The sequence below is a fragment of the Diorhabda carinulata genome, chromosome X (assembly GCF_026250575.1).
Source record: "Diorhabda carinulata isolate Delta chromosome X, icDioCari1.1, whole genome shotgun sequence".
Classification (NCBI taxonomy): Eukaryota; Metazoa; Arthropoda; class Insecta; order Coleoptera; family Chrysomelidae; genus Diorhabda; species Diorhabda carinulata.
Genome location: NC_079472.1, coordinates 60,373,618 through 60,388,900, shown reverse-complemented (window position 1 = coordinate 60,388,900; position 15,283 = coordinate 60,373,618). Strand labels below are relative to the sequence as shown.

At 31.9% G+C, this 15,283-nt stretch overlaps 1 protein-coding gene across 3 annotated transcripts in view; it reads left to right on the top strand.

Annotated features, from left to right (window-relative positions):
- The window catches only part of LOC130902346 (spectrin beta chain, non-erythrocytic 1), a 79,549-nt gene that overhangs the window by 41,482 nt on the left and 22,784 nt on the right, over positions 1–15,283 (top strand). For all 3 annotated transcript variants that reach the window (XM_057814435.1, XM_057814434.1, XM_057814436.1), the window contains exons 8-16: positions 1,124–1,453; positions 1,762–2,035; positions 2,705–3,101; positions 7,829–8,066; positions 10,071–10,210; positions 12,221–12,724; positions 13,549–13,996; positions 14,293–14,511; positions 14,970–15,266. In XM_057814435.1, the coding sequence (XP_057670418.1) occupies positions 1,124–1,453; positions 1,762–2,035; positions 2,705–3,101; positions 7,829–8,066; positions 10,071–10,210; positions 12,221–12,724; positions 13,549–13,996; positions 14,293–14,511; positions 14,970–15,266 (2,847 nt within the window). The remainder of the gene's footprint in view (positions 1–1,123; positions 1,454–1,761; positions 2,036–2,704; positions 3,102–7,828; positions 8,067–10,070; positions 10,211–12,220; positions 12,725–13,548; positions 13,997–14,292; positions 14,512–14,969; positions 15,267–15,283) is intronic.

Sequence of the window (15,283 nt, the reverse complement as noted above, 5' to 3'; positions counted from 1 at the left end):
TGCTTCTTCTTTGTTCATTTAATTATATATTATGTGAGTTTAGATTGTATCAACAGGCCAACTAAATTGTTTGAGTACTGCTGCTGTTGGTTATCTAAATACCTACCCGAGTGGAGCTTTATTTAGAGCCTAATCACTACTATTGTATAAAGAAGAGTTATATTCATATCCTAACTGTTGAGAATACTCCACTTAAACTTACGTACTAATTCATCATTCTGTAAACTTTGTATTCTAATATTTACATTCAATGTCTTCAAATTATAATAATTAAATAGGTCATCATCTAGCCTTTTAATCCTTTGGATTATGGCTATTGTTTCTAGGGCTATAAAATCCTTTTTTGAGGTGGATTACTCCTCGTTTTCTTTAAAATTTATCGTTTGTCTTGGCTGTTTTTATTGTCATGTTCCATTCCTTTTGTTTTCGGCATTTTGTCCTCCAGTTCTCTATATTAAGTGTTCTTATGTCCTCCTTTATTTCGTTTCTCCAAGTCTTTCTCGGCTTACCTCTTCTACTTAGATACAATGGGGTTCATTGCTTATTTGTTTGATGATTTCAGTTGATTTTCTTCTCATTATATGACCAGCCCAGGTGAGTCTTTGTGCTTTTATGTCTCTCTCTATATTTTCCTTTTCCAGCTCTTTATCTCCTTCGTTTTTATTTGTTCTCTTTCGTTGTAGTTCTCATTATCTTTCTCTCGGTTCTTTTAAGTTTTTCTTCTTCTTCCCTTTTGTTGATTACTGTTGTTTCCATCGCATACGTGATTACTGGTCTTATTAGAGCTTTATACATTTTTATTTTGTTTTATTTGGTTATGTTTTGGTTTTTAATAGTTTTTTGTTTCTTCCATAGTCTTGATAATCTTTTTGTATCCTTTCCTTTATCCTATCTCTGGTTGTTTGTCCCAATGTTATACCTAAATAGCTGAAAATCGATATTGTTTCAAAATTGTTGTTGTTAGTTTTCAGTTGGTTTCCTTCCTGTTTTCATATATTTTGTTTTTTCTGCATTTAATTCCAGTCCTTAATTGCTTGCTTCTTCTTGTAATTTGTTGATCGCTTTTATTAATTCCCTCTATCCATTGTATAGTACTCTATTAATGACTGATTATTATTTTTAGGTTGTTAAAACTGTTCAAAAAGTGAAAAAAACAAAATTGATTAAAACCAAAGTACCAGTGAAAGTTATCAGGCAGTTACCTAGCAGGGCACCTAAACGAAAAATTGACGATAATGACAGCGTACCTAAAAGACAAAAAAGTATCAACGATTCTTATGCTAAATTACAAGATTTGGCAGCTAGACGACAAGCTTTGTTAGCAGATGCTGTAAAATTGTTTACGTTTTACAAAGAATGTGACGATTTTGAAAAATGGATCAAAGATAAAGAACAATTACTTTCTAATGATGACCCTAACGATAGCGTTGAACAAGCGAAGAGAAAATACGAGGTATGTAATTACTTTGTATTTTTTTTTCATCATTCAGCAGTCCCCGAGAAATTTCAATCGCTCTGAAAGTTTTCTTTTATTTCTTATTGAAAGTATAAGAAAAAACGATTTGAATATACACGAAACAATTTTAATTTATTTATATATATTTATATAGTATCAAAATTTTTATTTTATTCGAATCATGAATTCAGAAAATTGTATTAACTTGAAAATAAAATTCCCAGGAGCCATTTCTCAAAGTTAGTAGTTAACAAATCATGACTATTTCATTCATTACCCATGGGGTCATCAAAATATTTTTTCAGAAATTTCTTACCGATCTTTCTGCCAGCCAAAAGAGAATGGATGCATTGGACGCAGATGTAGTAGCTTTCGAAAAACAAAACCATTCCCAAATAGACAAAGTTAGAATCAGACATCGACAAATACAAGGAGCTTGGCAGAAATTAAATAAACTCAAAACTCAAAAAGAGAAGAGTCTAGAAGGTGCTAGTAGTGTTGAATTATTTAACAAAGTTTGTGAAGAAGCCAGAAATTGGATGTTGGAAAAAATGGATCAGTTGGATACCGCAGTTTTAGGTAACATAAATTTACATAGTTAGTAAGTATAGTAAGTGTTTCATTTGCTAACAAGTTCCTGTTACTAAAATTCATAGTAACTCTACCCCAGGACTTTTCCTAGACTAAGAAAGAATAATTCACCTTGCAACTAGCAATCAATTGTCTATCCCTCATAAACAAACTAGTATTTATACCAAAAAGAATTTCTCGAATAATTCTAGAAAGTAAACAAACAAATAAATAAAAAGGGCTTCCCAGAAATTTTTTATAAAAACAATATAAACAAATGACCGCTGTGATAAAAAACAATATCAAAGGCCTCCGCCTCATTTCCACGAACTCCGATATCGTCCACCAAGTTTTCTATTTTATGGAAATAATTAAACAGGTCCGGCTTCACGGTCCATATTGTGGACGAGTTCGTAACAATATGACCAACATACAGTTCCGTTCTTTAGTTAAAGCTGATTCTAGGTAAATCCAGCTTTAAGCACGTATTACGAAACTAACCGTATACAATAGTCGAGACTTGAATAAAAGTAATAATTTAATAAATCAATTTTCAACCAACTCTGTAATCTATTGTTTTCTATTATATAATGAATATAATCAATATAAAAAATATCTAATACTATTTTTCAGACTTGTTGTTTTCTTTGTTAATTATATTTATTTATTTTGATCCAGGACACGATTTGAAAACTATCCAAGCTCTTCAAAGACGACATGATAACCTTGAAAGAGAACTATCTCCTATCGAAGAAAAGGTGAACAAAGTGAACTTATTGGGAAATTCCGTTCAAAATACATACCCCAACGAAAAATTAAACGTTACACAGAAACAGAAAAGTATCGATGATCTTTGGAAGAAAATAAAAGATAAAGCTGTTGAAAGAAGAACTCGTATTGAAGATGCAGTTGGACAACAAATATTTACCAACAGTTCCAAACACCTATTAAATTGGGTAGCGGATACAAAAAATCAATTGAACGCTGATAATGTTGTCAGGGATGTACAAACTGCTGAAGCATTATTAAAAGCGCATCAAGATCTTGCCGAGGATATTAAAGCTAAAGATGACGAGTAAGAAATTCTTTCTTCATATATAATCGGTTATACATTCCAATGGTAATAGTAACTCAATAAAGAGCTCTTTAACTCATTTCTTGTCATGAGTCAATCCACGTTCTAATTATTTTTCTTTTGTTTTAACTAAAGTTTTATTTTTCTTCATTTTTCCTGTCCTGGGTATTACTCCACTATCCACAGTCTCCCATTTTGGTCAGATCATTTGTTAGGTTAGGGATAGGATTAGCTTCCTCTGGGCCGGTTTTCTCGGGGCTTCCATTTTGTTAATTTTTTCAAATTTCATTGTTACAAATATTTGCTTTAAAAAAATTGGTTTTAAAATCTACTTTTTCATCTTCAATTCACAATATTCATTGTCGTCAACTTTGATATCGTTTTCTCTAACTTTTATTTCCAAATTTTCTATTTCCGACTGGAAAATATTTTTTGTAATTTCAGATTTCAATCTGAAAATATTTTAAATTCACTATCGCTATCATCAAGCCTACTTATGTCTACTATTAATCATATGTACTTTTTTTTATAATTTACTTTCAATATTTGTTATTCTTGTTATTTCTTGCCACTCTACTATGTTTCATATTTCATTGTTTTATTTTTTATTGCATTTTCAACCTTTTTCTGCGAGTTTCCATTTCATCCTCTATTTCCTTAGTTGGTGTCTACTGTTTCATTTCTTGTAATGTCAAGTCCTACACCTCTCTTCATTATTCTTTAAGTACCTTCCTGAACACACTGCTCAAGTCCGACGCGCGTTTCGTTAACCAAGTTATCATCATCTTCAGAGACTGAGGTAAATACCTTGTCTTTTCTTCATTTATTTCCAATACAATAATACTTTACTTTATTAGTTTACTCAGATTCGATTTCGACGGTATCATTCGGTATTTTCTATATTTTCAAATTATCACTTTTAAAAATTGTAGGTTAGATTCAGCCTCGATCCCTCCTTTGTTTTAAGATAATTCCTCTGTTATTTCATTATATTCTTATACTCTTGGCATGTTTTTCAAGTATCGTTTTGAAATCTGTTGCTTCTACATTTATCGACAAATTTTCATCGTATTTGACTGTTAAAAATGCTTTCGCAAATCAAGAGTCCTACTGATTGCGAAGTACGCTCTGCTATCTGTGATCTTTGTACTAAAAACCTAAATATTCATCATGAGATTCGGCACTAACTCATTTTCGCCGATATTTAATCTCCATTCTTAATTTTCATACAATCCACTTTCACCAGAAGTTTCTTACTTCACTGTCTCTCTTATTATCTTCTCAATCTCTCTTTTTTTGGCATATCTCAATCATTTTGTTTCAAATGCAATCTATTTTTAAACTACATAGTTTTTCTTCCATTAATTTTTCTTTAGAAAGTTGTTTATATCCTCCTAAGTATCTTGTCATTTTTTGGTTGCATCAGTATTGCTTTGATGACCAATTTTATGTTCTTTACAATTATTATATTTCATTATTTGTTTCATTTAATATCTTTCTCAGTTTATTGTTTTTATCCTCCAGCTCACTAACTTGTTATGAAGGTGTGTCTGGTCAAGGAGTCATTTACTTTCTTTGCTCTATTTGATAATTTTTTTCAAACTATTTCACCCTTTTACGTATTTAATTTCCGTAACTTTCTGTGCCTATTTTGCTAACTAACATTTTCCGCTTATTACAATAATATTAAGAATTTTGTGATAAAGCTCGATGAACAAAACTTTTATTATCAAACGTTTTGTGCTTTAGACAACCGTTCATCTTGCAAGCCAAAACTCAATCTACTGTAAATTGTTTTAACTACTCATAGTTTTATTTAGCTCAAAAAATTAATTTTACCTCAAACTGACTCTATTTCTGTTAGTTTGATTTCTTCCCTTTGATCATCGACATTCCTCGCTTGTTATGACTTTTAGAAAAACATCAATTTAAACAAACCTTGTATATAATGTTACAAACTATTAATATTTATTTTAATCTTACAGACATACAATGATATGGGACAAAATGTCTTATGTCAAAATGCTTCAATCGTTTGAAACTTGTTTTATAGTGTTTACTCAGTAAGTTTTCAGTTAAAGATTAGTAGTGATTTCATATAGTAATAGATAGTATTGTGATTGTGCTTGACCATACTAGCTAGTCGAGTTAACATTGTTTCATATAATTTCAAAACGAAGACTTGAGGACAATAATTTATTTGAAATTCTTACATTGTTGTGACCTCTTCGTTCAATTCCAAAATTTTGTTCACAGTTCTTGGACATCCTGTATAAATAGTTAATAAACTACTTTTAACCTCACATCTACTTTTGAGACGGTTTTAACCTAACTTCTGAATTCACTACAACATCTATAACAATTAATATTCTTAATATTAGTACCATTTTGAAAGTACTACATCTGTCGATAACACACAGATGCCTTTACAGCCTTGCTCTTCGTTTTCTTTATGCTAAAGGTCCAAAAGTGATCATTTTCATTAGATCTGCCCAAGGTATAAACAATGAAGAACAAAGTGTCCTTCCTTATGTCATTACTGACAATTTAGACAAAAAGATCTCACGTCGATTACTAAAAATTCTGACAAGTGCACAAAACCAAGCGTTTAGTTACTGTCTTCACTTCATTTTTTAGATCAGGTGAAGAAATTTGTATGATCTACATTATACCAGAATAAAAACAACAGTATACAAAACGGCGACATTTGAAATCGCTCAGGTACCTTTTCCACCATAAAAATCGTGTATATTCCATTGTGGGAAAGGAAGTGGATGCTGCTGGATCCCTTGTCTCATGTAGACACATTAAACTCAACAATAAATAGTGAAAAAAACTTCTGGGTACTATTCATAGCAAAAAGTGTGGTATGCTGATGACCTAACAAGTCCAGAGTATTTGGTTTGAAACAACATTCTAACAGAATTACTAAGTTGTTATATAAAGGTGCATCGGAGGAAATAAAATATGAAAGCGCCCTAAGCGATGCTGTCGATGAATGTTATTGTTCAAAATATTCCAGCAACAATCACTGAAGCATTGGCAAGGTAATTATAGGTTGACCTTTCGTCAAAGACAATCTTCACAACCTGAAAAGAGGGCCAGGAAGTTAACATGGATAAAATCATGTATATGTGTATCGTAGGAAGATGAAGGATGAAAATACCTCAGGGTAGAAGGCAATGAAGTTCCTTAATGGTGCAACATGTGTAGGGAAATCATATCGGATGGAAACCAAGGGGAGAATGAAGAGGGTAACACGAACGAGGAGCTGGATGAGCGAATAAATGGAGAAATCAATTAAAGGTGTAGACTGGAATGTTTTATCAAAATCGAATCATTTCTTTTTATATAGGCGCAAATTGACGACCGCTATGTAGCTTCTTTGAAACTACCCTTCCAAAAAATATTAATATACACCACATTTCTTTATTATTGGTAGTTACTTAATATATTAAGTATTTTGATCAACCATCTGTAGACTGACTCTCTTTTTTCCATAATTTATTTTCTGTTGCTCATTACCATTTTCGCTACATTTGTATAGAATTTGTTCATAATATTTAGTGACTATCTTTCCGTTTAATAAACGTTTTTGAAATACTTTTAATTGCTTTTTATGTGTTTGTAATGATTATGGATAATTTGAACTTTTATAAAGAGACTTGTTGATACTAACTGGTATTTATAAAGCTTCCTCAGTTGTTGGTTCATTCTTTTCCTTCTAAGTACAACTTTGTATGTTTTCCTCTCCAAAATTTTCAACTTGTTTCTTCCACTTTTGTTAATACCCATGTTCAAATAAGTGTACTATACAGAACACACTGTTTACACCAACACTCACAATTACACCGACTGACGCGCGTTTCTATACCCAAGTTATCATCTTCAGATGTAAACAGTTTACCTTCAGTTTACCTTCAGTCTCTGAAGACGATAACTTGGTTATTGAAACGCTCATATCAGACAGTGTAATTGTGAGTGTTGGTGTATGGCTGGAAATAAATAGTGTGTTCAATATGAATATCACCAACGATTACAAAAATTTCAACTTAGTAAATGTACTATAATTTTGAATTCTAGTCATGTATTTTATATTATTACTTCACCCTATTCGTTATTTCTATTCTACTTTAAAAACTTTCTATTTTCTGCTATCTGGTTTCATACCTTGGTTTTCTCTAGCTATTATTCGCTTCTTGTATCTTGCTATCCTTTGTGGTTTTTACTAGGACTCAATTGGAAGGACTATCGATAAGTGCTTTTATGCACCTAAAATTTTTCTGATGAAATTTCATTGCTAGATATTCTGCTCTGTAAGTTGACTAACGTCATCTCCACGTCAAGTTAGAGGCACTAAATGTTTTCTTTTGGTCTATTATGTGATAAGCCTGCTTAAAATCCATAAAAGTGATGTGCACTCTTAAAATATGTTTGTAGCTTTTATCTATAATTACTTTAAGGGAGCTTCATTGTTCCTCTTTGTTTATTTAAATCCTTATTGGTATCCAGTATTTCATTCAACTACTTGGTAGATCTACCCCATATTTGGTATAGCAAATTTTATCTAAAAATGCTTATTTGCTTGTAAGAAATTTCCCTATGAATCTCTAGCTACTGATAAAACATGTGAAGGATCTCCAAAGTTGAAAACAGTAATTTATTTTAATAATATTTTATAATTAATTGAAAGATGATATGAAAATAGTTTCTTCGTATATTTTCAGATTCAAACAAGTGACTGGTCTGGGAAAGAAACTTCTCAAATCTAATCCCGATCTACCGGAAGTTCGAAACACCATAGACAGATTAATAGCTGAGCAGGCAGCTATAGCAAGGGGATGGAAAGAGAAAAATATATGGTTACAGCAATGCTTAGAACTTCAAATATTTAACAAAGAAGCTGATAATATTGATGCCGTTACATCGGGACATCAAGCTTTCTTGGAGTTTGACCAACTCGGTGTATGTTTTTTTTGTACTCAGCTACTAATGCAGACCTGAATATTTCTTATATATTCAATCGCTGCACCCACATATGTGGACCAACTACTCCCTACTGTTTTTCAGTTCAACTTCATTTGTGTTCTTCACAAGATGTTGTTGGAACAACATATGGGACTTTAAAAGTCTCAAATGGTGTTTTAATTGAGAATGAGTCCTGGTGTGTTAGGTAAAACGATGCTCATCCCTTTTTTTTTATAATAATCAAGGAATTTTTATCTGAGGAACTAACGATGACTGCTTCATATGTTGACCAACTACCCCCTACTGTTTTAAGTTCAACTTCATTTGTGTTCTTTGCGAGACTTGTTTTACAAAGTGTTTAATTAGTTCGTAGGTTCTTAACTAAAAATTGATGAGCAAAAGAAAACACAATTTAAAATTTTCTCTTAAGCTTGGTAAGACCCTGAAAGAAACCATTTCGATGCTGGTATCTGTTTATGAGTATCGAGTACTCTCTTTGAAATAAATGCTCGATAGGTTCGCTCTTTTCGGAAAGACCAGGAAATTGTTTCTGAAAATCAGTGTAGTGGAAAACCGCCGACAGTAACAAAAACATTGAGAACATGAAGAATTCACTCATGATGTTGTTGGAACGATATATGGGACTTTAAATATCTCAAATGGTTTTTTAATTTTGAATGAGTCTTTGTCTGTTAGGTAAAACGATGCTCATCCTTTTTTTTTTGTAATAGTCAAGGAGTTTCTACATGAGGGACTAACGATGACTGCTATAATGTACATTGAAATTTTTCCATCTTTCATAAAACGTCTACAAATGGTATTTTGTATAGAGTATACCTCGTTCTTACACAATGAATAATGTCAAAGAGCTTCCGGCAAAAAGCAGAAGTACAAATTTAACAAGCATCAAACTCAACAGATGTCAATCCTCGAAAACTCTTTGAAAGGAAAGATATTGGACGATATTCCTGTTATTCAATGAAACGTCACTCCATCATAAAAAAAAACTTTGCGAACATGTGTAGAAGATCCCAGCTATGGAAGATGACTACTAACAGAGCTAAACTTTGTTAGTATTTCATATGTTCATAGAGGACTCTTCACTGAACTTTATTATCAGATATGCCGATATGAATGAAAGTTTGATGATTGAACTTATTGTTAAAAAAAGAACTTCTCAGTTTACTAATTCATTATGCTTATATCATGTCCAATAAAAAAAATAGAAGGGACTTATCCTCCATCTTTTACATATATAAAGGATGTGTCTTTATGGACAATATAAGGGCTGACAAGCCCTTCATAGGACCCGAACCCTTCTGTGGTATCAGCTACAGAACAATAGAAAAAGCACTGGAAAAGAAGGTAGATATGAGAAAAACCAATTATTGGGACAACCTACAGGACCTGAGACAGGCAAAGACTTTTCTGGGAAACTATGACAATAGCACTGCACCTGGAGTGCTTGAATTAGAAGACGAAGATCTCTGGCAATTAAAGCTATCCCACATTTCAGACTTTTTAAAAGGAGCGGGATTATGGATCAGCTGTAAACATTGAAAGGGGGGCACCATAGATCCTTTGTGTTGCAGTGTATACGAGACCCCAAATCTATATATACATACATGGACAATATAGAAGCAAGAATTTGTATATTCTTGGACGTAACTGTGGCCTCTCATGTATTTTATTGCACGAAAGTTTATTTAAGATCAACTTAAATCCTGTGTTAGAAATAATTGTATTTGCGTTTTTTATCTAGCAATATTTGCTTTATGCTTATTTGTGCTTTTTATAAGTTTCTTAATACTTATATTTTTTGCTTTGTTCGTATTAATTTGATGATTATAGTGACTTCACTTCTACCAGCACGTCTTTTTACCAATTTATACAGTAACATTGTATGTTTATTTCACTGAAAAATTTGGATCTTGTTATATAACTGAAATATTGAACAGTGGGTGAGTTGATTAATTATTTTTATAAATATTCGCTTTTTAGAGCTCTCTTGACGAAGTTGAAGCATTGCATAAGCAACATCGAGCTTTCGCTAACACTCTGGCTGCTCAAGATGAACGTTTGAACGCTTTTGCCAAAAAAGCTAATTCTCTAATAGCTGAAAAGCATTATGATTCTCAAGGGTAATGTAATTAATTTGTCATTTTAAATTAAAACTTGAACATATCGGAAATTAAAAACTGTACGACAAATATCAAAGATTACTCTGACTCTTTATATCTGCTTTGAAATTACTTTATTCAAACTTTTGTTCAATGTTTTTTACATTTTTTAGAAATGTTCCAATCGCTTTCATAATTCATTTAACTCAGTAATCACAATGAGTATTTCATTGAACATATATTTTGCAAAAAGCATAAAAAATTATTAAATATAAAAAATTTTGATGGAGATTGATGGTTTGAAAAAATAATTTTATTGTTATGGTGTTTTTCAGTTAGATATATACTATTTTATAGTTTGCGTGATACACAACAAATAAAAACAAAACGACCGATTTTGATATTTTTATTTCAAAGTAATAATAAAACGGTTTGTAATTGTTAAATATTCAAATTTTTTATTCATCGGTGTAACCTTTTTTGGCTTTTATAACTTCGGTGTACAATTTTGGCATTCTCTCTAACAATTTCGACAAATAATAGTCGTCTATTTCATTCCACTCGATTTGCAAGATATTTCAAAGATGTAAAGTGGAAGTAGAACACTGCTTCCTGACTTACCAGTCCACAACAATTCAATCGGGTTGAGGTTGGGAGACTGTGATTGCCAAATTATTACTTTCAGTACATTCTTCCTTTTCAATTCTTTCAAATAATCTTTGCATACAGAAGATAAATTTTCTGCCGATCATGCCTTGGCCAAAACAAAACTTTTCCTTTTATATTTTTTATAATCTTCTTCCTCCAAAATCTCCAGTCGTTCTTGACTAATTGAAAAAATTACAATCTGAATTTGCAAGAACGAAACCAATTTGTATACTAATTTGATAAAAGATGTCTTGGTCCAAAAATTATAAATCGCAGCACGTTCTTGCGTCTCATAGGGCTAATTTGGACTAAACTACAATCATAAACACCGAAGAAGTAATTCACAGCTGAAGAATAATAAACAATTCAGCCAATACTTGCAAGTTTGAACTTGTTGCACACCTAAACAAATAACGAACACCGTTTCGACCTTGGCGTGACAATATGAAAGAGAAATTTGCTAAAGCTTCGAAGGTCGTTGCTAAAAATGCTCAATTTACTTTTAATTTTCAATATGTTAAAATTATTTCTTCTAATCAATAAGATTGTCACATATATTGAAAGTTTCTACTATCATTCTAAAATCTGTATAAAAATTTGGGATCAATTACACTTTATTTTAATGTGTACCAAAATGTAAAAAATGAAGCCAAATGATTGATAGTTTAACTGACGGTAATGGTCTCAAAAGTTGATGAAAACAGAATCGAAAATAAAAATTAAAAGATAAAACAATCCTCGATATTTATTACATCACTCAATAAGTCGTGTGACTGCCACACAGATGGCGCTGCCAATGTCAAATCCACATGACGTTTATGAAGTACCAACTTTCAAAACACTATGTCTCAAATTTCATGACATTTCAATTAGTTAGAAAAAAGTTGTGGCCATTTTAAGTTATTACATGGCCTCCAGTGACTACTGATCTCAAAAAAATGCTCGCCGGTAAGAAATTCAGCTCAAATGAGGAAGCAATTGCTAAAACTGGAGCATATTTTGAGGTAAAAGATAAATTCTTCTACAAGCACGGTATCGAGAAGTTACAGAAGCGTTGGAATGATTATATTGCTCTTGAAGGAGATTAATTGATTGAAAAAAATGTGTTTTTCTTAATTAATCAAGCGACTTATTGAGTGATGTGTTGTATAGATGGTAGTTTTCTACAAGCTTTGTACAGAGGGATACAATTTTCGTGATCCTTTTTTCAATTCTGTTAACATTAAATTTTGTAACCTTTATCAACGATATTAACTATAACTCAGTGCTTCGTTTTTATTTTTATATATTTAAACGTTTTTCAAAAGATTTGTTTTACTATTATATAAGAGGACTTGAAAAATTTTATCGCACACTATTTTATTATTAATATTTAATTTGTAGGATTCAAGATCGACTAAACCAAGTAGTTGAAAGAAGGAAAGCAGTTAAAGAAGCGTGTCAAAAGAGAGCCGACGCCCTTGATGCTTCTAAAAATTATCAAGAATTCTGTGCTGAAGTGTATGATTTACGAGCATGGATGGCCGATAAACTTAGAACCGCTTCAGATGAAAACTACAGAGATCTCTCGAATTTGGAACGTAAAATACAAAAACACGAAGCTTTTGAACGAGAACTTAGATCAAATGAAGGTCAACTTAGAACCATAAATAAATTAGGAATGGCCTTGATTGCTCAAGACAGTTATAGAAAGGGGGAAGTCGGTAAAACTTTACAGGAATTGAATAACGAATGGCAGAGATTGGTAGATACATCTTTACAGAAGGGTAGAATGCTTAGACAAGCTGTTACGCAACATGAATATAACAAAAATATTGATGACGTTAACAATAAACTGAATGAGATTAATGAAAAACTTGCCAATAGAAATGTAGGAAATGATTTAAGGTCAGTATAATATTTAAAATAGAAGATGTTATTCTCTTCACGAAATTTACACTGTGAAGCGTGAACAACTCTAGAAATTAAACTCGATTCCGTCACATGGTTACCCAAAAACCAAAAAAATCAATTTGTCGTTCCTCATTCCCTTCGAATAATTTATATTATATTCTTCTGCAAGATGCCTAAACCACTGATAGATTTGCGTTGCTGATCGCATTGCTAAGAGCTGCATCACTACAGTTCTCATTTTTACAGTCATTAGAGCAAAAAAACCGATTCAGGCGACACCCCTACAATCGCAAGTCACTTATAAAAAAACTGAACACAAAATTGTACTTTTCTTAGTAAAATCTTGAAGCTTCAAAATTATATAAAATTTTTCTTGCTCTAACTGTCCAACAATACGTTATGATCTGTGTAACCACCCTTTTTATGTTTGTTTACAATAGAGGTCATTTACCCTTATAAAACGTTATCTAATCTATTAGTTACCCACTTTTTACAATGTGAATCGTGTGGTAAAGAGAATTAGAAACCTTAGAATTTGAGAAGATACATAGAAAAGGAGGTGGTCAAACGGGGTTTCATGCTTTCGTGCAGTTGTTACTGAGCCATGAGCTTTGTTTAACATCGTGTTGTGGAGAGCTTGATTGGTGATGTAAAGTAAATTTTATTAAATTTTGATAAACGTTTTGTCTGCCGATCTACCTCTTTTAGGCGTTAATTTAAATATCTAAAGCATTTGTATTTCTTTACTTGTCATGTAATAGTATCAATACTGAGATCTTATTCCAAGAATTTGTATTAAAAAGATAATTTTTTTCCAGATCTTGTCGAGATTTGATAAAACAACATGATGCTCTAGAAAATGATTTGGCTATATGCGCTTCACGTATCGAGGAACTTCAGGCTGAGAGTCAAAATCTTCGCGAAGAAGGACACTTTGATTCTAATGCGATTGTTGATATCGTTCAAGGTATTGAAAATGCATTGAAACAACTCCATTCTCCTGCCAACGAAAAACGTGCCATCCTCGAAGAATCTTTAGAGTTTCATAAATTTGGTTTTATAATTGATGCTGAATTACAATGGATCAAAGAGCATTTGCCGTTAGCTGCTTCCAAAGAACTAGGTCAGAATTTACATCAAGCTCAGAATTTATATAAGAAGAATAAAAAACTAGAGGCCGAAATTGATGGTCATCAAACTGTAATAGATAAAACACTCGATGCCGGGCAAGCTTTAATAGATAAACATCATCCAGAAGAAAAACAGGTATCTATATCAATTTTTTTCTAAAACTTTACAGAATATAATAAAGCAATTAGTACAAATCATTTGTATTAAGAATATGTTTAATGATGGTCTCCTCAATACTACTATATGAATAAACTTGAAAATACTCTAAAATTTAAAGGGGAGGACATTTTTTAGTCAGAAAATTGATAACATAACAAGCTATCAATGTAAAACCATTTAAAAGGAATCAAATTATTTTTTCCATATGATTATCCAAACTGCATAAAAACAAACTTGAAAGTACCAATTAATATTTTGGGTTTTATTTTAAGATACAAACACTGTGCAAGACTTTGCAAGACGCTTGGTTGGATCTCAAAGAAAAGGCAAATGAACGAGCTCAAAAACTGAACACTTCACTTAAGGCACAACAATTCTTCTTTGAGCTTAACGAAGTAGAATCGTGGTTAAATGAAAAAGATAACGTTTTATCCAGTTCAGATTTTGGTAGGGATAGAGATTCGGCAACCAAATTATTATCTAAACACAAAGTAAGTGATATAAAATAACGCACCAGATAAAATATCATTTTCCGATATATGTATCAATGTGTCTGTAACAGTTAGTTGGTAGGCTAGATCACCATGTGGTGCCCAGGATGAGGGCTACCGAAAGCTCAATAAAGCCGAGAAGTTAAAAACGAGAAATCTTTCATCTCTTCTGTATCACAATCTTAAAAATCATTTACACAAGCTTGTTTTCTCATCAAAAGTAGATACCTTTATAATTGTGTAACTATGTCACCAATAATCTAAAATTAAGTATGAATTGTGTAACTATGTCACCAATAATAAAAATTAAGTTTGAATTGTGTAACTATGTCACCAATAATCAATATTAAATTTTGAGTTGTTTGACTGTGTCAGCAATAATCAAAAATTAAGTATAAGTATGTTAGTTGTTACGTTCTTGAAAAATATGAGCATTTACAAAATGGGGTATATTTCAGGCATTAGAACTGGAATTGGACACATATAACAATATCATATCTGAGATGGGACATGGAGCACAAGCTATGATTAAATCAGGTCATCCAGATTCCAAGTTAATTGGGGAGAGACAAGCTGCTATTGAACATTTGGCAAGAGCTATACAAAGACAAGCTGCTGTTCGACAACAAAAGTTGATGGAATCGCTATTTCGTCATGAGTATTTCGCAGAATCTCAAGAACTTGAAACTTGGATTCACGAAAATCTTCAACAGGCTTGCTCAGAAGATTATGGAATGGATTATGAGCATTTATTGGTACGAAAAAGGCAAGT